The sequence below is a fragment of the Lytechinus variegatus genome, chromosome 12, assembly GCF_018143015.1.
Source record: "Lytechinus variegatus isolate NC3 chromosome 12, Lvar_3.0, whole genome shotgun sequence".
NCBI lineage: Eukaryota > Metazoa > Echinodermata > Echinoidea > Temnopleuroida > Toxopneustidae > Lytechinus > Lytechinus variegatus.
Genome location: NC_054751.1, coordinates 32,882,370 through 32,908,534, shown reverse-complemented (window position 1 = coordinate 32,908,534; position 26,165 = coordinate 32,882,370). Strand labels below are relative to the sequence as shown.

The 26,165-nt window shown below is 35.4% G+C and overlaps 1 protein-coding gene across 1 annotated transcript in view; it reads right to left on the bottom strand.

The window, feature by feature from the left end:
* Nucleotides 1-22,612, bottom strand: part of LOC121425419 (casein kinase I-like) — a 30,150-nt gene extending 7,538 nt beyond the window's left edge. Inside the window, exons 1-5 of the mRNA XM_041621465.1 lie at nucleotides 22,159-22,612; nucleotides 18,396-18,502; nucleotides 15,389-15,515; nucleotides 11,202-11,300; nucleotides 10,759-10,898 (exon numbers count right to left, since the gene is read on the bottom strand). Of these exons, the coding sequence (XP_041477399.1) occupies nucleotides 10,759-10,898; nucleotides 11,202-11,300; nucleotides 15,389-15,515; nucleotides 18,396-18,502; nucleotides 22,159-22,329 (644 nt within the window). The 5' untranslated portion in view covers nucleotides 22,330-22,612. The remainder of the gene's footprint in view (nucleotides 1-10,758; nucleotides 10,899-11,201; nucleotides 11,301-15,388; nucleotides 15,516-18,395; nucleotides 18,503-22,158) is intronic.
* Nucleotides 22,613-26,165: the final 3,553 nt, after the last annotated feature.

The window sequence follows — 26,165 nt, the reverse complement described above, 5'->3', positions numbered from 1 at the left end:
AAAACTGATTCGTTTTACAGTTTATTTGGATGGTTAACTGCAAGATAAGAGTGATATGATGAATAACAGCATGTTGAAAAAGTATTTACAATGTATCTCGATTGTTCTTACAACACAAAATGCTGTTGATGTACATCTACAAAGAGTAGTCTCACCACGGACCTACCAGGTCCATGGTCTCACTAACTCTTTATGTAAACTGAATGGACTGCTTGATTTAATACATCAGTGATAAAACCTATTCCATTAGCCTCATTTATTTGCAAGATATCACAGCAAGTCCAATTGACAAACATACAGCTCAATTTTGCCATTGGGCTTATTGTATCTGACAAGAAAATCATCAACAGAACCATTCTAGGTAGAATTTGTCGTTGATAAAATAGCCACACCCACACCCAGAGAATTTAATCAGCTGAATATGCAATGCACATTGTAACTTGTAAGGTGTCCTATAAGCCTGCATGTACAGTACATGTACATAAATTATGAGGTGAACTGGAATACAAATGTGTGAATCTTTATTTTGTATTAAGCTTTCAAAAAAAAACCCAACAAATATTTAAAATATTTTCCAAAGTCATCATCTTGAGTGTTTTTATTACCAATATGACAAAGTGACTACTATAACAATTACAAGTTCAATATTTCCCACCACTTTTCTGGGATATATATACATACATGTACACAAAGTAGACCTACAGCTACACAGACAAGTTTTCATCACATAAAACTTCAAGCAAATAAATTGTATTGCATGTACATGTGTAGGCCTTACAATGCACATGAAATGTGATCTAAATCTCATTGTACTCTTTTGGTGGAGATATACATGTATGTATGTATTTTTATCCTCACACAAATAAAAAATAAGAGATTCTGATCATATTACAGAAATCAATTTTCAAGTCTGACTCTGACATTTGTTTTCCTGGGCTTATTTCGGAAGGGTGGGTGCTGTCGCGTTAGGGTGCGTCAACGCGAACGCGAAGATTCGTCCAAAGCCCCCCCGGTTTGGCCGAAAGGGTGCGTTGGGAGCGCCACGTCGCGTCGCGTTCACTGGAACGCGCCCTTTCGTCCAAAGCCCCCCCGGTTTGGACGAAAGGGTGTGTTTAATAATAATGAATAAATAAATACAAATATTTATAAGAAAGCTGAACAAACAAAAAAGACGAGTGATATGTGAAATTTGCATAGGAACATAAATCATCATATGGCACAAACATTCTTTTTAAGGTAAAAAAAAACAAACACGGCATGCTGCTTGAGGATTTTTCGGTGGAAATGTTTTATGGTGTAATATTGATACATGTAAAAATTATGACTGATTTCAAGGTTCTTTCAAATAAAAAAAAGTAACTTACCTTCAATTTTATACTTTGCAGGTGTGTATTTATTACAAAGGAAAACATTCGTATACCTGGAGATATTTGGTGTCCCCCAAATTATAAAACTTACGGCAGATGTGTCCTGGAAGGGCAAGGCCAAAATTGATGTCGGGTCAGCATTCACAACGTTTAACTCTTCAGACCCTACGTTACTATATTTTACACTTGAGACCCTGCCGCTATATATTTTGTGAGATGTATCTGTTGTGTATGTGTGCGTGTTGTGTGTATAATAATAATAATATGTGCGTGTTGTTTGTATAATAATAATAATAATAATAATACTTATGATAATAAAAATAATAACAATAATAATAATAATACTTATAATAATGATAATAATAATAATTTTCACCCCAAAGAGTGAATTTATGGAAATGAATTTGGAGTGAAAAATTGGCGCCAAGTGGCTTATTGCAAGGGTGGGTATCTGATTTTATTATTATTATTATCATTATTATTATCATTATTATCATTATTATTATTATTATTATCATTATTATTCTTAGTTGAACTTTTCTTTCTTTTCCTCAAATTGTCAATGCTTTAAATGATTGAAAATCCACTATTTTACGTGCAAATTGACAATGTTTGACAAAATACCTTATATTCAGCTTTCTTATAAATATTTGTATTTATTTATTCATTATTATTAAACACACCCTTTCGTCCAAACCGGGGGGGCTTTCGACGAAAGGGCGCGTTCCAGTGAACGCGACGCGACGTGGCGCTCCCAACGCACCCTTTCGGCCAAACCGGGGGGGGCTTTGGACGAATCTTCGCGTTCGCGTTGACGCACCCTAACGCGACAGCACCCACCCTTTCGAAATAAGCCGTTTTCCTGTGGGTACCATTCAATTGATTTCAGATACATAGTAACTTGGGCAAAGAACAAATCAAAAGAAAACTGACACTGACAAGTCTACAATATGTAGAATGTAGATCCATGAAGTAAAAAAACAACAACAAAAAACAGAGAGACAAGGGTCTAGCCCAAGGGAATACACGCAAAGTTAATATGTACATGTAGGTCTGTATTTGTTGTAGGGTTTGAAAATATCACTATCAAAGAAGCAATGGTCATGATATAATGTGGGTAATTTTTAAGAAGGTAGGACCTATGATGATCTGCTGTTTCTATGCAAACTGGTCAATGACAGATTATGGCCAATGGAATGAAATATAGTTCAGGGTTGCCTAAAAACACATTTGACATACCGTAATAAATCTGAACATGCAACTTTTCTACAATGTACCAAAATATATGTCCATGCCCCACTGTACAGTGTACATGTACATTGAATTTCACTATCTACATGTACATGTAGTATCTAGTACAATATCTAGAATGTAGGTCAGACGTGTGTAACTTCTACTGACACTTTTTGTTACTGATCAAGGAGCTGGAAATGAGGGGAAAAAAAGGCATTACAAAAAATGAATAAATAAAAAAAAAAAAAGTTTGTTGGTATTGTTGGCATACAACTTCACCTTTCAGTAAATTCTGTGTGCAGTAAAAAAAAAACCGAGGGGCATGGAAGTCATTACCAATATCCTGTAGGCCAACATGTATTGTACACTGTACATTGGAATCCAGTTGTACGCAGCCCTGATGATGATGTAGCTTCCCACAATGCCCCACTATGATGTAAAGTGTATGCAAGTATGAGATTCGATATAAATTGTTTTATATTCCTAATGTACATGTATTTCTCTCTTTATTTTCTTACTTTATCTGAATATTTTCGATGAAATTTATTTGCAAAACTATTTTTTCAAGCATTTTTTATTTCAAACATGATCCAACATGCATGCAAGTCAAATAGAAAATGATGCATAAATTTATTTCACTGCCTGCCAGTAAATAGTAAATTTGGTCTCAAAAAATGTGAGAGATAGGTGGCTTCTTTTATTGCAAAAATATTGTGTGAAGGGCCCCCCCCCCCCCTATATACTGTAAGGATAAGCTTGAAGCAAACAAATACATGTACATGAAATTCTTGTTTTGATCATCTACTACATGTATGGTTTTTAGGAACAAATGATTACAGTTTCCAAATGTAAATAATCATATCAGCTGATTGCTATTGCATGAGTTGCCTGTAAAAAAAACTTGGCTTGGCCGATATTGACACGTGATTAAATGGACTACTAGACTACTAGTGCATGATGGGAAGACTGGCGGAATGTACCAGCAGGGATGGTTGAAGTTAGTCTGCTGTGCAAACCCTTCATTCAAGTTGAGGGTCTGAATGTGTAGCCTACTCATGCCTTGCCTACTGAAGACCCTTTCGCTCAGGAATTGGAACAGCAAGTTTTGTATGGGCTAGTCTTTGCATGGAGACACAAATGTTGATCAAAGTTTCAATCAGGGTCTGTGCCTGCAGACTAGGTTGAAGCTACCAACATGGACGACACTGGTTTGAAATCAGGCCAAGTGTTCCATGAATTATCAGCAGGAGAGATTTAGAGAAGTTTGATCATCATCCCATTTATTAGCCGAGAGAGAAACTACAAGCAGTACAGAACTTAGCTACTTTCCTATTCCTGTTTTTATTTGATCACTAGTGACTATTGTACATCATTCATAAAACTCGTGATGGCCGGTGCATCATACAGTATACTATTGACCATACAAAAGTTAAGTGTACCAGTACTTGAAAAATATGTAGGTTAAAAACTAGAGTACATATCAACATAAAAGTTGGATGCTTTTGTTTCACTCACATGTAGAATGTACTTCATATTAAAGTACAAAAAAGGGCTTTGAAAAAATCAAGCATCAGCTCATGGTGCAAGACCATGCACGTTATTTATTATGAATGAAGTGTTTTCATATGTAATATTTTCTGTATAAAATAATCATCCATCATATCACTATAATCTTTGTGATTGTGCAAAATGAAAAAATTATTCAATAAATCTATAGAAAGGGGGAGGCGGAGGTGCAGTATATGTACAATGTCAAGTATATTGTGCACTGTTCTGCTTTATATAAGAAATGATATTCTGTGTGCACAGGTATCTGTAGGCCCAAACCTACATACAGTACTGTATGGTAAGTATTGCTGCGTACCAGCACAAATTCATACAACTATTTATTGTATTCAGGGCATTGCTAAAATTTCCATGGTGAAACGTGAAAGAAGTAGAACATCAAGATCATGGATAAATCCATACCATTCTGTGACATCAATGAGGTCCCTATATCTTGATAAAGCTAAGCCATAAAACTTTACATTTCAATTCCCTCAAAAAGGTTCAACCCGGTCCGGTGGGGGGGGGACTTCCATTGACAAGTGGATGCCATGCGTGACCCCCCAAAACATGTAAAAAGGATCCCTTTTTCTAGATAGGGCATGTTGCATACGTAACCAAACAAAACATAATAACTAAAGAAAAAGGAAAAAATGAGAATATTCTATATTTCATTTAATGAAATAAAACAGAAATAGTGAGTGGATGACATCATCGGTATCCTAATTTGCATGTAAATGTGCATACCGGTACAAAACTGTTTTTAGAAATTTAGCGAAAATTTAAAATGACACAACTTATCCGATTTTGATGAAATTTTCAGTTTTATGCTTGCTGGGATATTTTGTTGTTGGAATTTTTTAATTTCATTCTTATCAACTTTTGGTTGGGATAGACTTGTCCTTTAACATACATTGTACTGTACATACTAATGTTGTCTCATTACTGTTCAATATCCCTACAAATATTACAATGCATTTTGAGTGGAAGATCAATGTCCCGTTTGCTGTTGAATTTCATACCAAAACTTTGAAAATCATGTTGTTTATCATTACAATTCATATTTTAATGTCTAGTCACGTTATCAAACCGATGTTTTTTAAAAATCTTCTTCATAGCCATATAGGCCTACATGTAGATGATCCTGGGAATTGTTGTTTTGTTCATTTTTTTAAACAATTAATTCCAGAAAGAAAGTCTATATATTTTTACATTTTTCCGGGATTACAGACTTAATATTCTTGATTTTCATTGTATCTTCTTTGAAGAGAAATGCCAGTAGTTGCAGTAAACAATGATTTCATGAGACAATCTGTAAAACCAGGCTTAATTGTCAGAATATCATAGAGGATCAAGATCTGGTACCGTCACATAAACTGAACTTTGTGAAATCTTGAAATCTACGCTGAAAAGTTTTCTCACTGAAGATCACCAACACAGATAAGCGCACGTGGGACAGTGTATTATTATTGCTTTGATTGTCGTGCATGACGCTTGACCCGAATCCTAAGCTTATTGCTAATTTCTCAGCAATTACACAATTTCTTCAAGAATCCTTTGGCACATATTCTTTATTTATACAAACAGACACTTTGGTGGTCATTTCATTGGATTCTGTACAAACTTATTTTGATATCATTACCAAAACTAGTATTTACCTTTAAAATTAAAGAAAAAGCTAGACACACTGCAGTAATCTCTATTCCTCATCACTTTTTTATTTTTTCAATTGTGTCCATAAATTTGGAAGTTTGGTCAAATGTACAGTAGTTGGATGGCTGTAGCGGCTCTAGCAAACAAACTCAATTGTTCTGCTCCAGTTCTGTATTCATTTATGACCAAGTCATGTGGTTAAAAAACTAAAGTATAATGTTGACATAGATCTGCATTATTGAAGTGGCAAAAGAAGCATATTGAAAGCACAGCATGAAGTATTGACTGGACCATCATCAACAGTTTATGTAGGCCTATATACCATTCAGAAGATGATCTCAAGATGATTGATAGGGTGTAGGTGTAGCATATGTCCAGAGACAATCAATATCAACAAAATACAAGTACAATGAACCACAATATATACTGAAGGTCTATATGAAGTTCCTTTGTTGTGACATCCAAAGTCCCATTGTAACTCTGGAATCAGTGGGTGATAACAAGTTTGGTGTCGTAAGCTGGTGTTTTTGTTCAAGACAGCACTAAAACCCCCAAAACCTAATTTGAAGTGAGGTTGGTGTTAGGACTGATCATTAATCAGTGATAGAACTTAGTTCAGAAGCTGGGCTGACACTGCCTAACACTAACACCAGCACCCGATGCACTGTAGAACTTCACCTTTGACCTTTCAAGTTCATTGGTACCACTGGAGAAGGGGTTACATAAATGACCTTGTGTGAGGGCTAGCAATGGATTTCTTGGCATGCAAAGAATGCACTATCATTGTCTGCTTCATGTCTTCAATGTGTAATCAATATGGCATCTGTTAACTACCCACACGTCTTATTCATACAGAAAGAACTTTGTTTACAGACCTGTCTTTGACACCAACATTCATCACTCAATTTTTGCATTGATGTAAACCATTCAGTATCAATTGTTTCATTAGTACCAGTGACCAGTCACTCACATAAATTGTTTTTTACATTGAAAAAAAATTTAAAGGGATATTCTACCTCTAGTACAGTGCTTCATCAACATTCATGTCAGACAAGTTGTTGATCTAACAACATTCCTCGATTTTGACTGGCTGAGAAGCACTGTTACTATGGTAACTGTCAGATAAAAGTGTCACACAAGTCCTTTTCATGAAACACTCCCCTGATCAAGATTTGCTTTAATATACATTTACCTGCAGTAATTCTTTGTTTTAATAATGGTTACAAATTGTAAAATGAAAATTAGAAAGCGAATTAGCATATCCTCTTCTCCAAGAAACTTTTAGCTACAACTGTAAAATTGAACTTGAGCCTGACGAAAGCTTTGGCAAAGGTTACATGTAATGTGATGGGTTTTTTTCTTCAATATATCATGTAACATCCCAATCTTACAAAAGTCCTGTGATTGTTAGCACCCTTACATGTATTTATCCATGCTACAAGGATTAAATCATGCAATTTTCACTTCAGCATAAACTCATTCCATGAATGAGATATGGTTCTATACCAAAAAAACAACAATTGTGCATGGTAATTTTTATTTTGGCCAGGTGGGTGTTTCATAAAGCTGTTCGTACGATGAGCGACTTAAAGAACGACTGGTGATCCTTTCTTGTGATAAATGGTAAAATAAATTGGTGATTTTTTTAGCGCCTAAGAAAGATTCACCAGTCGTTCTTAAAGTCGCTCTTAACTTACGAACAGCTTTATGAAACGGCCCCCAGGATTGAGCCAGCCTATTGAAAATGAAGTATCCTTAAAATTGTAAAGGACATCCATGAAAACACATTTTTGTTTCATACCACTAAAAGTTTTAGTACCTAACACAAATAATATTGAATAGTGACCAACATTATTTGGGATTTTTTTCAAAGGTCAAGTCCATCTATAAAGAGTTGATTTTGATAAATAGCAAAAAGTAAACAAGCAGAGCATAAGGAAAAAAAATGCAAGGATATATCAAACTTTCACCTACATACAAATAGTATTTTCATTACAATTATCAATCACAACAAACTCAATTGTGTTTATAGTGTCCGATGCATTTTGTTGCATTTGTGATGCTGATCGTCTTTCAAAACACATCTTTTGGGGCATTTAAATTCCCCCCCCCCCCCAAAAAAAAAAAAAGTCAAGATCTGAAAGACATTTTACAACCAGGGGAGTGTTTCATGAAAGGACTTGTCGGACGTTTTATCCGACGAGTCCTCTTTTACTATGGTAACAGTGACTTTCAGCCAATCATTATCAAGGAAAATTGTCAGATCTGACAGCTTGTCGGACGAAAATGTTGATGAAATACTCCCCAGGAATGGGGGACATTAGGTGGTTTCAGACCACCTCAAAGTTCGTCAGTTCCAAGTATTCTCTGTTCGGGAAATTTACCCCGATCAGAAAATACCTGGGGTGGTATTCTGAAAACGTTCTTATCTTTGTTCTTATCTTTTATCTTATCTCACTGAGATAAGAAGACGCTAAAATCATTGTAAATCGGTATTCTGAAAATCTTCTTAACGCGTTCTTATCTCTGTAAGGACTGCCCCCTTCTTATCTCCAACACGCCCATTTTTAAGATTTTACCAATCAAAATGCGCTTTATATTGGCAGTTTAACCAATAGAAGCGTTCCTTATGTGAAGAGAATATCATGGGCGCTGCGCGTTCACTCTTTCTGGCGCATTGCGCGAAATAGGCATTTTATACGCAATGACTCATTTTATCATTTCGAGACGTCCACGTGCACAAAAAAAGAAAGAAAAGGAAATGAAGCAGGTACGAATAAATAACAAATATGAAGAAAGAAAGTAAGTAGGTATGAAAGTAAGAAGACAGAAAAGGGTCAGAATGAGGCAGAAAAAAAAGATGAAAGGGACAAAGCAGAAATAATGAAAAAATAAAGAGAAAACGAAAGAAAGCAAGCAAAAAGAACTTAAAAATTAAAAAAGAAAGAAAATAGAATGAATAAAAGAAGGAAACGGAAGAGAGAAATAGAACAATTATCAATGATAAAGTGAAGGAACAAAAATGAAGGAAAAAAAGGATTAACTAAAATGAATACACACAAAAATAGAAAAAGGTCAAATTAATAAGATAAAATAAAGTAACAAGGAACCGAAAAAGAAAAAAAAGTCTAAAAAAAGAACGAATTAAAGAAAGTTAGAAAGAAAAAAAAGAGAAAAAAGGGAATAAAAATGTAAAAAGTGAAGGAAGAGAAAAAAAAAGAAAATTAAACAAAGAAATAAAGATGAGAGAAAAATAATGAAAGGAAAATTAAGGCAAATATGAAGACTACAAAAAGATAAAGGAAAGAAAGGTAAATTCAAAGAAAGAAAGAAAGAAAGAAAGAAAAAGAAAACGAAAAGGGAAAATATTAAGTTGGGAAAAGAAAACGAAAAAAAAATCAATGGAAAGAATAAAGAAAATAGTTAATAGAAGAAAGACAGAGAGAAGAAAGAAAGTAAAGAAAAAGAGTAAAGAACGAACGAAAAAAAATGAGCAAAATAAGGAAAAAAAGAAAGTAAGTAAAAAAAAGACACAAAAGTGTCAGAAAGCATAAATAAAAAAAAATGAGAAAGAAAAAGTTAAAAATTATTAAAGGGAAGAAAGAAAAAGGGGGAAAAATAAAATGAATGATTAAAAAAGGAAAAGCATGTATAAAAACGAAAGAATGGAAGAAAAATAAGGGAAAAAAAATAAAAAGATTACAAACAAGTGAAGGAAGAAAGAAAGAAAAGGAAGAGAAACGGGGGAAAAGTATAGACAAAATACTCATTATAGAAAAAAAAGAAAGGGATAAAACGAAAAGGGAAAATAAAAAAGGAAGAAAGATGAAGTATAAATGAAACAAAGCAAAAGAAAAAAAAAGAAATTAAAAGATTCAAACAGAACAAAAGAAAATATATAAATGAAGAATGAAAGAATAGAAGAAAGACAGACCGATAGAAAGGAAGAAAGACAGACAGATAGAAAGGAAGGAAGGAAGAAAAAAAAGGAAAAGAAAGAAGGGGTAGAAAAAAGAGACGGGCAAAATAAAGGGTGAATTAAAGAAATGGTGGGAGGAATACTTGTGGGTATTTGTTACTACTAGAGGCCATCGATTTTGAGCAAGAAAAAACGCGGACATCGTGAGATGTGATAACCTTCAAGCTATCTTAAATATTATCTTAAATATCGTGAAAGATAAGAAAGAAAAAAGATAAGAACGTTTTCAGAATACCACTTATCCTAATTTTGTTCTTATCTTTTAGCGCGCTTTGGTATTATATGCGCGAGTTGTAAATTTACGCGCTCAGCATTGGATGGAAAGCAAGATAAGAACAAAGATAAGAACAAAAGATAAGAAAAAGATAAGAACGTTTTCAGAATACCAATTTAAGAAAGTGACGTAGATAAGAACAAAATTAAGATAAGAACGTTTTCAGAATACCGCCCCAGGTACTTTGGTAATGTGAAAGCAAACTACGCGTAGTTTCCCCGACAGAAAATATCCGCTAAATAGTAGGTACTTGGCGAAATTACGAGAACTTTCGTGGGGATTTTCCAAGGTCGCAGGTATTTTGGCGATGTGAAAGCAAATTACGGGAACTTTTATCCCAGCGTGTCGTTGGGCGCGGCGGCGTGGGTGGCTGCTGGGCTAGTGATTTTGAATCTCCCGCCTTGCCTGCTTATCAGACCACACTGCGCATGCTCGTAACTTCGGGAACTTATCCCGAAGGATGTGTTTCGGGGCGGTGTGAATGCAGGAATAATTAACGGGTATTTTTCAGCCTAAAAAAGTTCTCGTAATTTAACAGGGATTCTTGTGATCGAGGCGGTTTGAAACCACCTACTGAGCACACCCTTTGTTTTCTCTTGATATCTGTGTTTTTGTAATTTCTTTTTGAATCATGATTCATGCTGCTGTTTAAATTTGAAAATTGACATTGAACACACCCTGGAGCTGTACAAAAGAGGTTTACTCACCTCTGCTCAATACCAAGATGTGCATTGATACTGGCGTATCTTGCTGTACCAGTAAGGTTCTTGTCTTCTCTGTACTGTATATGTTGCTTGCTTCTTGAATCCTTGAATTTCTTTGCTAGACCAAAGTCTATCAGGAAAAGCTAAATGATATTCAAAGAGAAAAAAAATTACAATGAAAGTGTACTGACATGAATGTGACTATATTTTATGTAGGTGTAGATTTTTAATTCAACAGATAAGGCAATATAAAAAATGAAAACGAAAATTAATAAGGCAATATTGGTAAACAAAAAAGATCAAACATAATTTCTTATTATTCACTTCTCCCCCCCCCCCCCATGTGTCTTGGTCACAGCCTCTTCTGAAAGAGGGTAAATCAAATCCCTCAGCACATTCAAACAATGCAATAATAAAGAACAAGTTTGAAATAATCATTAACATACTTGATTGCAGTGTCTTCCTATACCCATAAGGAAATTGTCTGGTTTGATGTCTCTGTGGATGAAGTTCTTTAGATGGACGTATTCAATCCTCGCTATCATCTACAGTGGAGTGCAAAAAGCAAACAAGAAAAGAAAAATCTTTTTATGGAACTCATAGCATGAAATGACTCATACATGTACATGCATGTAGTACAAGATTTTGATACTCGGAGAAAACTGAATGAATAAAACAAAAGTTTATGAGTGGTAACTTAGTGTCATTTTACATGTGCATGTAAACAAGAAGAATTTCCAATTATGGACAATAAATAAATACATGTACTTATACATACCACAAAGACACACAATCATATACTGGAAAATAGGTAAGAGAACAATTAAATTATTGGGCTTAGCTATTTCTGTATCTTATATAAAGAGAAATTAAAAAATCATCTATTAACTTAAAGGAGAATGAAACCTTTGGAACAAGATAGCTTGTGTGAAAACAGAAAAAAATCAAAGAAATAGATCAACGAAAGTTTGAGAAAAATCGGACCAATAATGAGAAAGTTATGAGCATTTGAATATTGTGATCACTAATGCTATGGAGATCCTCAAATTGGCAATGCTACAAAGATGTGTGATGTCACTTGTGAACAACTCTCCCCATTAATTTAGTATATACATTTCCCTTAAATTGTCTCTTTTATCACATCTATCAGTAAATTATGTGTTCTTTCTATAGAAAGGTATGTAATACAGATTTTTAAAGAATACATCATGGATAAAGAGTTTGTATCACCATAAGAAAAAGCAAAAGAGACATTTTGAGGGTACCGGTATGTCCATCAAAGGGAAACTTGTTCACATGTGACATCACACATCCTTGTCGCATTGCCAATGGGAGGATCTCCATAGCATTAGTGATTGCAATATTCAAATGCTCATAACTTTCTTATTGTTTGTCCGATTTTTCTCAAACTTTCTTAGTTCTTAGTCTTACTCTTTGATTTTTCTGTTTCGACACAAGCCAAAGGTTTCATTTCCTTTTAAGCATCTTCCTCCAATTGCTCCCCCGCCCTAATACATTGATACTGTACTAATATTCAATTACATCAAACTACCATTCTTTATACAAATCTGGAGCATACTGATGGGAAAATGAACGGTTCAATGCCTTTGTAGACTTAAGACCCTGCATTCGTTTGAAAGGAAAGACTATAAATGGGATCATTTAAAGGTGAGCTTCTGTTCATCAATGTGTGGATAACTGTTCCTGATTTCGCTTCCTGTACTCACAAGAGTATGACTATAGTAACCCACATGACAGTTTTACAGGAAATTGTATGATTTCACCACAGAGTACAACACTTCTTTGTATGAAAATTCACAAAGACTCTTGCTTCCTTCACAATGTTGTTTAATATTTACAAAATATTTGTGTTGTGATGTACATGTACATTTACATGTAAAGGGACGCATCATTATTTTCCACATTGCAGCCATGGTCTATATGTATGCAGAGGAATTGATTCTTATTGTAAAGTTAACCCCCATTCCCCAATATATATAGCATACATGTACATACCGTACTGTATACACATACATGTACATGTATAATTATAATGTGTAAAAAAAAATGGACATGGAGAATGAAATATTATTAGATTGTATAACAAAGCAACATTTATCTGCCTGAACTTCCCATAAAAATGGCTAATTTAAAGATAATAATCTCCTATTATACATGTAATAGTCTATCACAAATATAACCATTCTTTGACACAATATTCCAACACTGTATTTTACTTTAAAGGGGAATCCAGCCTTGGCCATAAAATGTTATGTTGGGAAGGAGAAAAATAAATTAAACAGAATGGTGAAAGTTTGAAAGAAATCGGACAAGCAATGAGAAAGTTATAGCTGCTTTAAAATTGAGATCACTAATACTATGTAGATTTCAAATTGGCAACTGTGTAAGTAAATTATGACAAGGGGCAAGGACAACTTTCCCATAGGCCGTGTACTTTATTATCAGGGATTTGTGGTTTTCTCCTAAGTACCCATTCCCCTGGGGCAGTAATCTAAATATAGCCCAGGTAGTATATTGTAGTATGTCCTCATGAAAGAAAAATATAATTTGAAATAAAACTTTTGGGAAAAATGACAGTTTAGCCATAATATGTATTGGAGTACATGGAAGAGTAGTCCTTGCCTTACATCACTATGACATCCCATATGCGGCCAATTTGAAGTCTCCATGGGTATAGTGATTACCAATATTTACAACTTTTAAAAATTCATAACTTTCTTGTTGTTTGTCCAATATTGTTCAAACTTTCACCTATCAACTTGTCTGATTTTTCTTTTTCTTATAAAAACAAGTTTTTATTTGGGTTGGATTCCCCTTTAAAGGACAAGTCCACCTCAACAAAAAGTTGATTTGAATAAAAAGAGAAAAAATTCAAAAAGCATAACACTGAAAATTCATCAGACCTTGCGTCTGAATTTCTTAAATTTGGGAAACAACTTCAAGTTTCTTTTGTGGATACAAAAACTCCAGTCAGTTGCATTACAGTCAGTCACTTTGTAAGGAACCACAAATTTTACATTTTTAACCTTTCTCACAACTTATATTCGAAAATTTTCTTTTAATATGATGTAAAACGATGATCTTCAGATTATCCATTTAAAAATTTTACAACAGACAATAGTTTTCTTTTAAACTGAAATAAAGTAAAAAAATATATATGTAGTCCCATGTATATAATTATTTGTATGATTTGGATTCTCCTATAAGGTGATGCATAAGATTTTTTTAGGGCTATTACAAGTATATGATCAACCTTTGTATTTATGAATTTCCATATATGAGTTTTGATAGAAAATTTTGATCCAGATTTCAAATAAAGCCAATATACATTTTCGGTAAATGTCCGCTTTTGCTTGGAATCGCCCTTATATATTTTTCAAGTATTATCGTACAACTGGTGACAGACCAAAAAGAAGTTACCGGTATCATGCTGATATACCCTATATATTCCAAAGGTTGGGGAGGGGGAAGCACATGTCCATGCCATTGGTTGGATAAGGGGCATTGTTGGCTGTGGTGGTGATTCCAACATTGTAGGGATTATACAAACAAAGGAACTCTTTAAAGCTGAGTAAACATGAAGGAGGCCAATGGTTAAAATGACTCATATCCAAAGAACACTTTCTTTGCTGTATTTGCCTTCCAGGAAACATAGAACTTGTCATACTGTGAACATGCAAGCAACGGGCAATCACAGAACCACAACTGATTTTCAGTATTAACCAACGTATTATCCCTCGTAAGTAATTAATGCCACACAATATAGCAAGTTTATTTCTTAAAGCCTAAAAGAAAATAGTTGCAACAAATAATCAAGTCATGAGAAAGTCTTTAAAATCAAGGTTAAATGCCACCATATTATCAAATATCTAATTATGGTACACTGAAATAAAAATATATTTGTGAAATCATGAAATCTTGGCTGAAAATCCAAAAAAATATGATCACTAACACAAAAGGCATATATGGGACAATGAATTAATATGAAAAAATACCTGTACTTATTTTGATAATTTTTCAGCGAGTACAAATGTACAATGTTTTTCCAGAGTCATTTGGCAGTTTTTTGGCACATATTTTTTATTTACACTTGGGCAGTCATTTTATTGGATTCTGTTTGAACTCATTTTAAGATTGTCACCACAACTGGTATTTATCTTAACTGGTATTATGTAAGACTGTACAGAACACTGACAAAGCATTTTCCCCTTTGATAAAAAAACCCCTGCTAGTTACATGTAAAATATGAACCAAAGTCAAATTATTTACTGCTTTATAAAAATTTGGTAAAAGATAATGCTGATTATATGCACCAATACATGTAAATGTAAATGCTCACAAATTACAACACACATGTAATAATAACAGGGAAAAATCATGTCTACATGTATTGTACTTCTGTACTGGGTGTATTTGCTCAGCTTAAATGTTCACTAATAATTTCTTCTTTTTTTAATTGAAATTATTTGACAGCTATTATCACATTTCAAGTCCTGAATATTTGGCCTACCTGTACATGTAGGCCTAGATGTTTATTATAATCAGAAAATAAATCAGCGCCCAAGATTTTTCTTTCTGCTGCACTATCATAAATAAAATGTGGAGAACAAACCTGATCAGCCAGCATAAGAACTGTCTTCATGGTGAACTTCCTTGAACAAAAGTTGAAGAGATCTTCAAGACTGGGCCCAAGGAGCTCCATTACCATGATGTTGTAATCATGACCTTGCCCAAACCACCTAAAATATGAATGGAAGGCAAGGAACAGGGTATGAAGAGGAGGAACCAAGAAGGGAGGAAGGAGTGGTGAGGGGAGGAAGGAGTGATGAGAGGAGGGAGTGGTGAAGACAGAGAGGGATGAAGGAAGAGGGTGCAGAAAGAGAAGGGTGACGGTCGAGAGGGGAAGGGTGAATGAAGGAGGGAGGGTGAAGAGACGGACGGGTGAAAGAAGAATGAAGGAAGGGGGTTGAAGGAGAGACAGTGAAGGAAAGAGAGACAGTGAAGAAAGGAGGGATGGTGATGAAGGATGGGGAGGTGAAGGGAGAGGTGGAGGGTCAAAAGGAGGAATGGAAGAGGAAGGGTAAAGAAAGGAGGGAGTATAGGAAGGGTGGAGGAAGAGGGGCAGACAGATGAGGGGAAAGAGTGAAGGAAGTAGAGAGGGGTGAAGAAAGAGGGGAATGGAGGAGGGAGGTGGATAACATGTGAAGGTACAGGTAGATTGGAAGACAAGGAGGGAGAAAATGAATGAAAATGAAAACAAGGACAGGAAGAGGGAGAGACAAAGAAAGAAAATGAGTTTTTATTTAGTCCTTGAGATATATTGTATAGGTAGAAATGCATCTACGTGCACCGAATAATTTCTCTTCTTTCAAATAAACATTTATGCTTATATTAAATGAACACTGTACATAAAAAAAAAATAATGAACATGTTTCATGGAGCTTGATGCATCAGCTAACCACAAACATACACACCACACATTGCAAAGTACATGTAACATGGTCTGCACCCCACAATAGTACAAGCTACAGGTACATGCACATAAACAGGTAATATGGTCTACATGTACGGGTAGGGGAGGGGGGGGGGTAAGTTGAGCATAGGGGCAAGTTGAGCCACCACCCCCAGGCCAATAATGAATGAGTCAGACATTGTGGTGGTGTCATGTATTGATGACCCATTACATAACCCTTTACCCAACCATATTGTTTTCGACTTTGAAACAAAAAGTACTTTTTAGACGGAAAATACAAATTTCAGCCCAAAAAAGTAAAAAAGGATGTAAAATGGAGGAGTGCTTTTTACCCACACATGTCTTTAAATATAATAAAGAAATAAGAACAATATTGTTAGTCCAGGTATGGATCTTCATTCTTGTCATAGTCTTTTAAATGATGGATGCATAAGAAATGTGTGGATGTGAATATATCGCATTAAATTCGGACTGGGGTACTTTGAGCCAGCCAACATGGGGCAAGTTGAGCCATAAATTCTTATGGTAATAAGAATGAAAAGCCATTGATATGCAGGCAGAAAGGTGTAAATTCACATGACAGTTCTTTTACTTAATTAGAGGATGTTAGCATTTATAGAGAATTAGCAAGTGAAAATACTAGAAATAAAAAAAATGACATGCTGCTTCTTCCCGCATACATTTTGTACATAGTTTTTGTGGCTCAACTTACCCCAGAAGGTGGCACAACTTACCCCACATTTGGGACAAGTTGAGCCATTAGACATCGTTTTTTTTTTTCAAAGGTCACAATGAATTTCAGTGTGGGGGTAGAAAGTTTTACATAGGTGAAAAATATTTCCCAAGAATCAAATTTAAAGCCAATGTTCTTATTTCTACAATATTATTAGTCATATCAATTCTAACATGCAAAATGTAAAAAGTCAAGTGTCACAACTTACCCCGCCTTCCCCTACACATACATGTACATTCACATCATCAAATGTCCTGGATCTATTCAGTAGACGAGACTCATCTACTGATTATGATACCATATACTGAATACTTGTACATGTACTGAGTCTGTAAACATAATTTGTACATGCATGTACTATACCAAAGAGCTTTACACTGACATCTCCATGTCCAGGCAATATGCATTCTATCACATGATTCAGATCATAGTACATATATACTGATTTTGAAATAATTACATGTATATTCAATTCTTTTCAAAGTGATCAATTAAGTGTCAACAAAATCAGCTGATTTGTTGTCAAGATGAAAGCTTTGAGTCATCTACATGTATATTCTGCTGGGACTCTACAGAAAAAAAAGTATTTAAAATTCATTGCATTCGCATACATTGCATACCTATACCTTGGCATGACGAGTAATGAGTCTTTATTTCGATAGTCATGATGACTCATCTGAGTTGTGGTAGTGGATAAAAAACCATCGGCAATGCCGGATTTGCACTGCCTTGGTCAATTACACATAGCTCTAGTCTGACAGCTCTCAACACTTGATTATTATCATTCAACAAGCTAAAATAAGAACCCCTAAATAAGTATGGGGTTTTTGTTTTAAATGGGGAAAGCCATTTTGAGCAATGACCTACATGTAGTACCGGTACATTCAAAATGTACCTAGTATCCTGAGCATGTGATTTCAGATACAAAATGGCAAGAGCTGATGACATTCACTGTTCCTACATGTACATGTACTATAAGCAATGTTACCAGTATTTTTCTACATATAGTTTTACTATGGACCTATTACACCTTCATGTACATGCACTTTGGGAGGGGAAAGTGAAGTTTCAAGAACGATACACTCTATTACATGTAGGTAAAGACATGCATACATGTATCTGATTCAAAATTTTCAAAACTTTGCTGTTGTAAAATATTAATCTAGTTTATATTCATATCAACTTGAGATTACATTTAGGATGGTCTGAGCATTGCAGCTTGTGTCTGTAATTAAAGCTACATGGATGAAAAACCCAATTTATAAGGAGCTTTGGGCCCTGGGTCAAGTCTTCCAGATGGTGACAAAACTGTACCGACATTAAAGGTCTATGTAAATAATTATATCTGAATGATACACACACACACCCACATAGACTTGGCAGATGAGATGAATAATTCTTGATTTCACTTACTTCATTTGTGGAATCCCTGGTCCTCCATGTAGAATCTTATACAGCTTGCTCTCATACAAAAGCTGTGGATGCTTCGCTTTCTCCGACTCTAATTTGACAGCTACCTCCTACAGAAAGAGGACACAGACAACATGAATAGATAATTGAATTATCATATTGTGAAGTGCAATATGTACAATGTTGTTAATTGTGTACATTATCACACTCATCATTAAAATATTTCTCGCTGTCCACAGGGCCTAGACAGACTTCATAAAGTACATTGTACATGTACCTGAAGTCTGTACTCTGTATCATTTTTAAGAGGATATGCAATACATATTCTCATGCATAGCAACATTGGGGGAAAATTTCATGCATGATGATTTCAAAGACAATACATGTCGACAAAAGCAGGCCTGACAAAAGTATTTAGAAATATTTTATCAATCTAAAATAATGTGAGTGTATTATTGTCAATGATTATGCCATTTCCCTCATTTTCATTTAAATTTTTTAAGAAGATTACTGAGAAATATTGCTGAAATTGATAATGCAGAGATAAAATTGCCCTTTGCCTACTCTATTTTTATTTTATATTTTCTTCAAAGGCACAGACACAAGCACATCATCTGCATTGTTAGATTTTGAATACAGACTGTACAGTATGTCTATACCAGCATTACTCTGTTACATGAAAATCCATAATTTATTGTTCAAAATAGACATGAAATGCTCCAAAAATTTGCTTTGCCCAATTGATCGTGGGCCCGGCAGCCACCGTGCAGCGCCAGATCAACGAGGCTCTATCCCATTTAAATTGTTGAACGCCAAACAGGGTAGCAGCAACTCCCTTTTTGGTCTTTTGGTCTGACGCGGCTGGGGTTTGAACCCCCGACCTCCCGGTTGTGAGACGGACGCTCTACCAACTGAGCCAACACACCAGTGTACATAGTATATAGTAGGGGAGACCGGGGTTAGTTGGAACATGGGGTAAGTTGAAACATTGTACTTTTCTTTAATGCCTGTAAAATAAATTTATGCAATACTGCCCTCAATTTATTGCAATAATGATTCAACACTGTTGTATTATTAATAGCAATAAACTGAGGGTAGTATTGCATAAATTTATTTTACAGGCTTTAAAGAAAATTACAATGTTTTAACTTACCCAATGTTCCAACTAACCCAGGTCTCCCCTACATATAGTGTACATACATGTACACTATATAAAAATCCATCTCAGATACAATTTCATACTTCATTAGAGAGATACATGTGTACCAATTTCATTTTAAAGCTGAAAAGAAATAAAGATAGAAAATAGAAAATACTGCCCCAGTTTTATTCATACAAGCTTACAGGCGTACACATGTATGTACTCTTCCCCTCTTAAATATTTTTCCCCATTTCTCCATTTTCTTAATACTGCAACATGAGCATCTTCTGATAAATACTAGCACATTACAAAATAATCTAATGCTATCATTATAGGTAATATAGGAGTGCCTTGAGCACCTAACAAGGTGGATATGTGCGCAATATAAATACCCTATAATATTAGCTGCTTAAAATTACTATCAAACCCTCACGTCAAGTTTGCAAAAGTGTAATCTCTAAAATTATAGAATATCATTTAAAATTTGGCAAAGTAGAATTGTACATGTATTACCGGTATTCAAATAAAATTATCAAATAAAGAAGCAAGTATTTCAGGTCTGTAAAAAAATCTAATGATTTACTGATCTAATGACATTGTATGAGAATAAATTTTGAGGGTGGATGAGGGAGGGTTCTGTACAAATTACATGAAAGATGTCATTCCTGTATTGAAGGCCCAACTGGAGCGAAAAATCGAATTGACAAATCATACCATACCAACTGAAAGCTCATAATACCACGGTCACATTTGATCTACGCCGGCTGTACGGCGAGTCAAAAACAGCCGTTTTATTCATTTTTATTCAAACCACCTATATACATGTAGCTGGTACAAAAACATGTTAAAACAACTGTTTTCGACTTGCCGTACGGCCGCTGTAGAGTAAATGTGACCAAGGTATCAGCTACAAACAAAACAATATTTATGCATTTTCACTGCTTGTCAGCTGAGTATTTTGCTTGAGACTATTCTACATGTACATTGTAAGTGTGCAATAAAGCAGTTTTGAGGCATGCCAAATTGCCAATTTTAGTTAGAAATTCTAACTAAAATTGGCAATTTGGCATGCTTCAAAACTGCTTTATTGCCCTTCTTAGTTCTTACAGACCTGAGCCCCATCTTACAAAGAGCTATGATTGTTGAGCCAATTGATCTCAATTCTCAACTTTATGAAATAAAAATCCAACATTGTCATAATTTTTCCACATGGTCCTTTGTAAACAAAGAGAAGCAAATATACATCATATTGAATCAATTGCAATGCTTTGTAAGATGGGGCCCATAATATGCTTTTCACACTGTATTTTTTGTCCTAAATTGGTGGGGATAAGGGGGGGGTCTTAGCCCCACCAATTTCCCGGGGTTAAGCTTCGTTTTCACACTACGTTTTAGCAAAGTAGGCTAGCACGGTAAATAGTACGGCACTATCGTTAACCCCCTCAATTGGCATAATGGTGGCTACACGATCACGAGCCGTCTGTCAGTGTGTATGATGAGGAGTAATTTAAAAAACATAAAAATGTTAAAACACACAGCTGCCAGCTGTCTAATTACAGCTGTCTAACCAAGGGAACTCCCGCCCACTACGCGGGCGGGAGCCCAGGACCTTACATGTAATTTGGCATACTCACCTGACAAGCGTGAAGTATGGTCAAAATAATTCTCCGAATAAATAGTTAAAACAGAAATCAAGCACTTACCACGATTATATGGATGAAGGTCTAACGAGTGGCAGTTTCCTGACATCTGGGCACAAACTGGAACCTAAAAAAAAAAAAGAAAAGTTGTCTCCTACCCCAATCTCGCTCGGCCATTTTGTTACGATTGATAACAAAAATGGCCGATCGAGACGGGGGTAGAAGGAGAAAACTTCTCGTTTTTTTGAGGTTCCAGTTGGTGCCCAGATGTCAGGAAACTGCCACTCGTTAGACCTTCATCCATATAATCGTGGTAAGTGCTTGATTTCTGTTTTAACTATTTATTCGGAGAATTATTTTGACCATACTTCACGGTACGTTCACGCTTGTCAGGTGAATATGCCTTACACGTAAGGTCCTGGGCTCCCGCCCGCTATGCGGGCGGGAGTTCCCTGGGTTACCAGCTGTCTAATCCTGACTGAAATAGTCTGATTTTTTGGACTACGTTGTACGTTTCTGAGCTAGATCTACCATTAAGTATGACAAAAAATATTCAAAATCAAATGACGTATGACTTTGAAACATTTATCATGTTTATTTATAGATCCTCTCGACATGCTAGACTAGCGTCCATTACATAACATAAAATAGGCCTGCCTAGTATGATAATCTAAAAAAATCTAGACCCCAGTGTCGAAGAAATCGAGTAGGCCTAGGCCTATGACTATGAGAGTTAAGCGAGATCTGATTCCGATCAATCTTATTGTCAATTTGTCAAATTCATCTTTTGATTTTTTTTTTTTCGACTTTGCTCAATACTTCAACTGAATTTTAGTTTTTACATGAGCGACTTTCCAAATCCAATGAAAAAAGTTTGACAAAGACCAAAAAAAATTCTCTCTTTTTTTTGTCTATTCTAAATTTCAGTCTAAAAATATCTGAAAAAAACAATAAATCTGGGCTGGCCTCTGATTACAATACTTGCCTCTCCATTTAGAACGTGAATTCCAAGATATATATCTCCAAAAGATCCACTGCCTATCTTTCTCACCAAGCGATATTTGTATTTGTCGCTGCCAACAATGAACTCTCCACTCCGAGTTCCACCTTGACTTCCATGCCCATGCATGCCCGCAGCTGAAGGCGCAGCCGACATGTTTGTGGACAAATGCCTGCGGCCTACGGCGAAGATCAGAAATGATTGAACTATCTACAAGAATATCGAAATGAAAAGCATAGAATGGATACTAATTCATTCGATTTCATTGCGAATTGACGGCACGTTCCATTTCTAATTCGTCAAAGTCATTTCCTCTGTGTAAGGATGCATTCCTTTGTGTTAATTTTGCTTCCAAAAGGTCCCAATTCACAATTTTTTCCAGTAAAAATTTCACGAACGAAGATCAACCGTGCGTGTGCGCGCGCGGAAGGCATATATTTGTGTTGTGTGCGCGCGCAAAAAGCTCCTACGGACGTACGTACGGACAAAGAGATTGAACTTTGACCTGACATGATCACAAAAACAATCCGAAATGCATGAGGGGCGCGGCCTCGCCGGATAAAGTGAGCTCATTGCCTATGTTGCCAGAGCAACAGGCCGACACCCTTTTGGGTAATTTCATTGTTATTAAATAGCTAATTTGGTTCATACGTATAGTATATACATCATTTCTTATAGGATTTCTTACTCCGGCAACAATAACAACAACATCAGCAATAATAATAGTAGTAGTTGTAGTAATAATGATGATACTACTACTACTACTACTGATGATGATGATGATGATGATGGTGATGATGATGGCGATAATGATGATGATGATGATGATGATGATGATAAAATTAATAATATTGATAATAATGATAATAATAATGACAATAATAATAATAATAATTTAGAATCGAATTAATTTACTCGTTATAATCCATGTGCATATTATCTCTTGTTTATGTACATAACATTCATTTCATAGGCGGATCCAGGGGGGCCGAGGGGCCCGGGCCCCCCCTATTAGCGGAGCCAAAAAAAAGGGGGAAAAAGGGGAAAAGAAAGGAAAAAAAGAAAAAAGGAAAAGAGAGGAGAAAAGAAGGAAGGCAAGCATATAAGAGGAGGAAGATGAGTGAATAAAATAAGATAAGGGGAAGACTTGGAAAATATATTTTTTTAATCTTTCATGTCGGGATATAAAATATCACTCGCGCTTTGCGCTCGCATTGCCTTTTAGGTGATATCTTGCTCAATATGGACCTTAAAATATCAAATTCTGAATTCAATATACAAAACATATTTCAGCTGGGAAATTGAACTTTCATTATTTTGTTTTATTTACAAATTTTCTGTTTTATGGTCTGAATATTAACAATTTCTGCTTGCGCTGCGCGCTCGCAAATTTTGATTTGTCAGGTACCTATTATTTTCCTGTATTCCATGAAGTTCTCAAAATACCCCTATTTGGGTCAGATTGTCAAAACGTATCAGCTAGCGCTGCACGCTCGCATTTTGATTAGTGAGTTGTGTATATCTCAATATCAATTCTAAAACAAACTACTTAAAATTTTGATGACAATTAATCATAAATTTCTGCTCGCGATTTGCGCTCGCATTGATAGATATTGAATTCATGCATCTTATGCATAATTACAAAAGTGCTTTAAATGTCCAGTTTTCAGGCCATAATATTAATAGATTTCGCGCTCTCATACTTAGGAAGAGAAATAGGAAGATAGTCATCATTTTCTTATGATGACATAATGTCCTTATAGAATATCCCGGTCCTATGTCAAAGTAACAATAATGAAAAATATCAGCTCTGTTTTAACTGTGATCCTTTTTCACCTCACAATTTTTCCACAAAGTGCTTGCAATACAGAGCTTAAAGTGACCCCTTTTCAGATCTGAATATCATATATTTTTTTAGCTCGCGCTTTGCGCTCGAAATTATTGATTTTCATGGTAAAAAAGGTATTTAGAATACCCAAATTCTAGGTCGATATCTGAAACACACGTTTATTCAGATACACAGCTTGTTCTCCATTTAAATAATTATCCAGTTTCAGAAAACAATATAAAAAAATTGTCTGCTCGCGCTTTGTGCTCGCATTATTAATGTATGAAAATTTCCAATAGCTTAACCTTTTCATGATTTACAAAACATGAATAGAGTGTCCAGAATTTTTCAGCTCGCGCTTCGCGCTCGCATCAATAATGTTCAGTTTTTGTCTTATCCTTTCCACGATTACAAAAAGTGCTTAAAATTTCAAAAAAAATCAGCTCGCGCTTCGCGCTCGCTATATTTGAATGTTGAAATATATAACGTCTTCATGGCCAAGTTCAAGCAGTCCATAACAGATACATTTTCGATCAGCTCAAAACATATATAAAAATATTCCGCTCGCGCTTTGCGCTCGCAATATTAATGTAAGGAAGATCCCCACTTCCTCATCCTTTTCATGATTTACAAAACTTGAATAGAGTGTCTCGTTCATTATAGGTCTAAATCTCGAATTTTTTTGCTCACGCTTCGCGCTCGCACCAATCGTTTAGTTATAAATACCTATTCTGTTAAGTTACAAAAAGTGCTTAGAATTTCCATTCCTTAGGTAAAAATGTCAAAAAAATTTCAGCTCGCGCTTCGCGCTCGCATTATTTGATTTTTTTAAAAAATATGTAACGTCTTCATGGCTAACTGCAAGCAAGTCCTTAACAGTACTTTTTCCATCAGTTCATTTCTGCTCGCGCTTCACGTTTGTAATGATTATTCACTTGCATACACATATTTTTTTTCAGGATTGGCCAGAATGTTCAAAACTTTTAGAAAAAGTACATAAAATTCCCCCCAAAAAATAGCTTGCGCTTCGCGCTCGCATTACATAAATAAGGATTATGGTATTATATATCTATGTTAATTCATAAGAATAAAGCAAAGAAGTGACTAAAAGGACTACCCCTTTAAAGAAACCAAAAATCCCGGCAAATATCATATTCGAGTGGCCGATCGGGGAAAATATGGCTGAAAAAAAATTCCGCCCCCCCCCTATTGGCGAGGGCTGGATCCGCCCCTGCATTTTAGGTTGCACTGTATGATGTTTGTCTATCACCTGGGCTAATATGTAATTGTTTCCCGTTTTGGTTCACATACGGTGCACTGTCCATGTATCATTCTTGGGCAAATATTGTCCTGAAAAGGACCACCCAAGCTCGAAATTTCGACAAGTGTTTTCTTGTCACCTGAAGACGTCTTGGTCTAGCTATAGTGGTTACCCGAGGCGGATCCAGCTTTTGCCAATGGGGGCCGGGGGGGGGGGGAATTTTTCACCCATATTTTCCCCGATTGGCCGCTTAATGTTGACTTTTGTTTGTTTCTTTTAAGGCTTAGTCCTATAATTTTAGCTAATCTGCTAAGCCCTTTTTAAATACTCCGAGCGCGAAGTGCGAGCTAAAATTTTGGGAAATTTCATGTATTTTGTCATGAAAATTTATTCTGGGCAATGTTTGTGACCTTGAACAAGATGCATATGTAACTAAATGATTACTGTGAGCGTGAAGCGCTAGCAAAAATTTTAAATATGAAGAGGATCGGCCCTACATATTTCAACAATCAAATAATGCAAGCGTGAAGTGCGAGCTGATTTTTTTTTAATTCCGACCTAAAGAAATTGACATTCTAAGCATTTTTATCTAATCATGAACAGGATAGGTAAAATAACTAAACAATGCCAGCCCGAAGCGCGAGCAGAAAATTTTTATATTCTGATTTTAAAATGGATAATTTATGCATGTTAATATATGATATTTGGCATATAAATTTTGAGAACTTTGAAAAAATATACATTTCACCATTTTCCTTTTCCCTATCTCCCTTTTTCTTGGTCATGAATCGTTTTGCCCTCCTATGATATGACATTGGGGAGGGGGATTTATTACCATACAGATTTGCGGACGCAATGCAAAATTGCAACAAAGAGAGAGAGAGAGAAGAACCCAAAAAATAA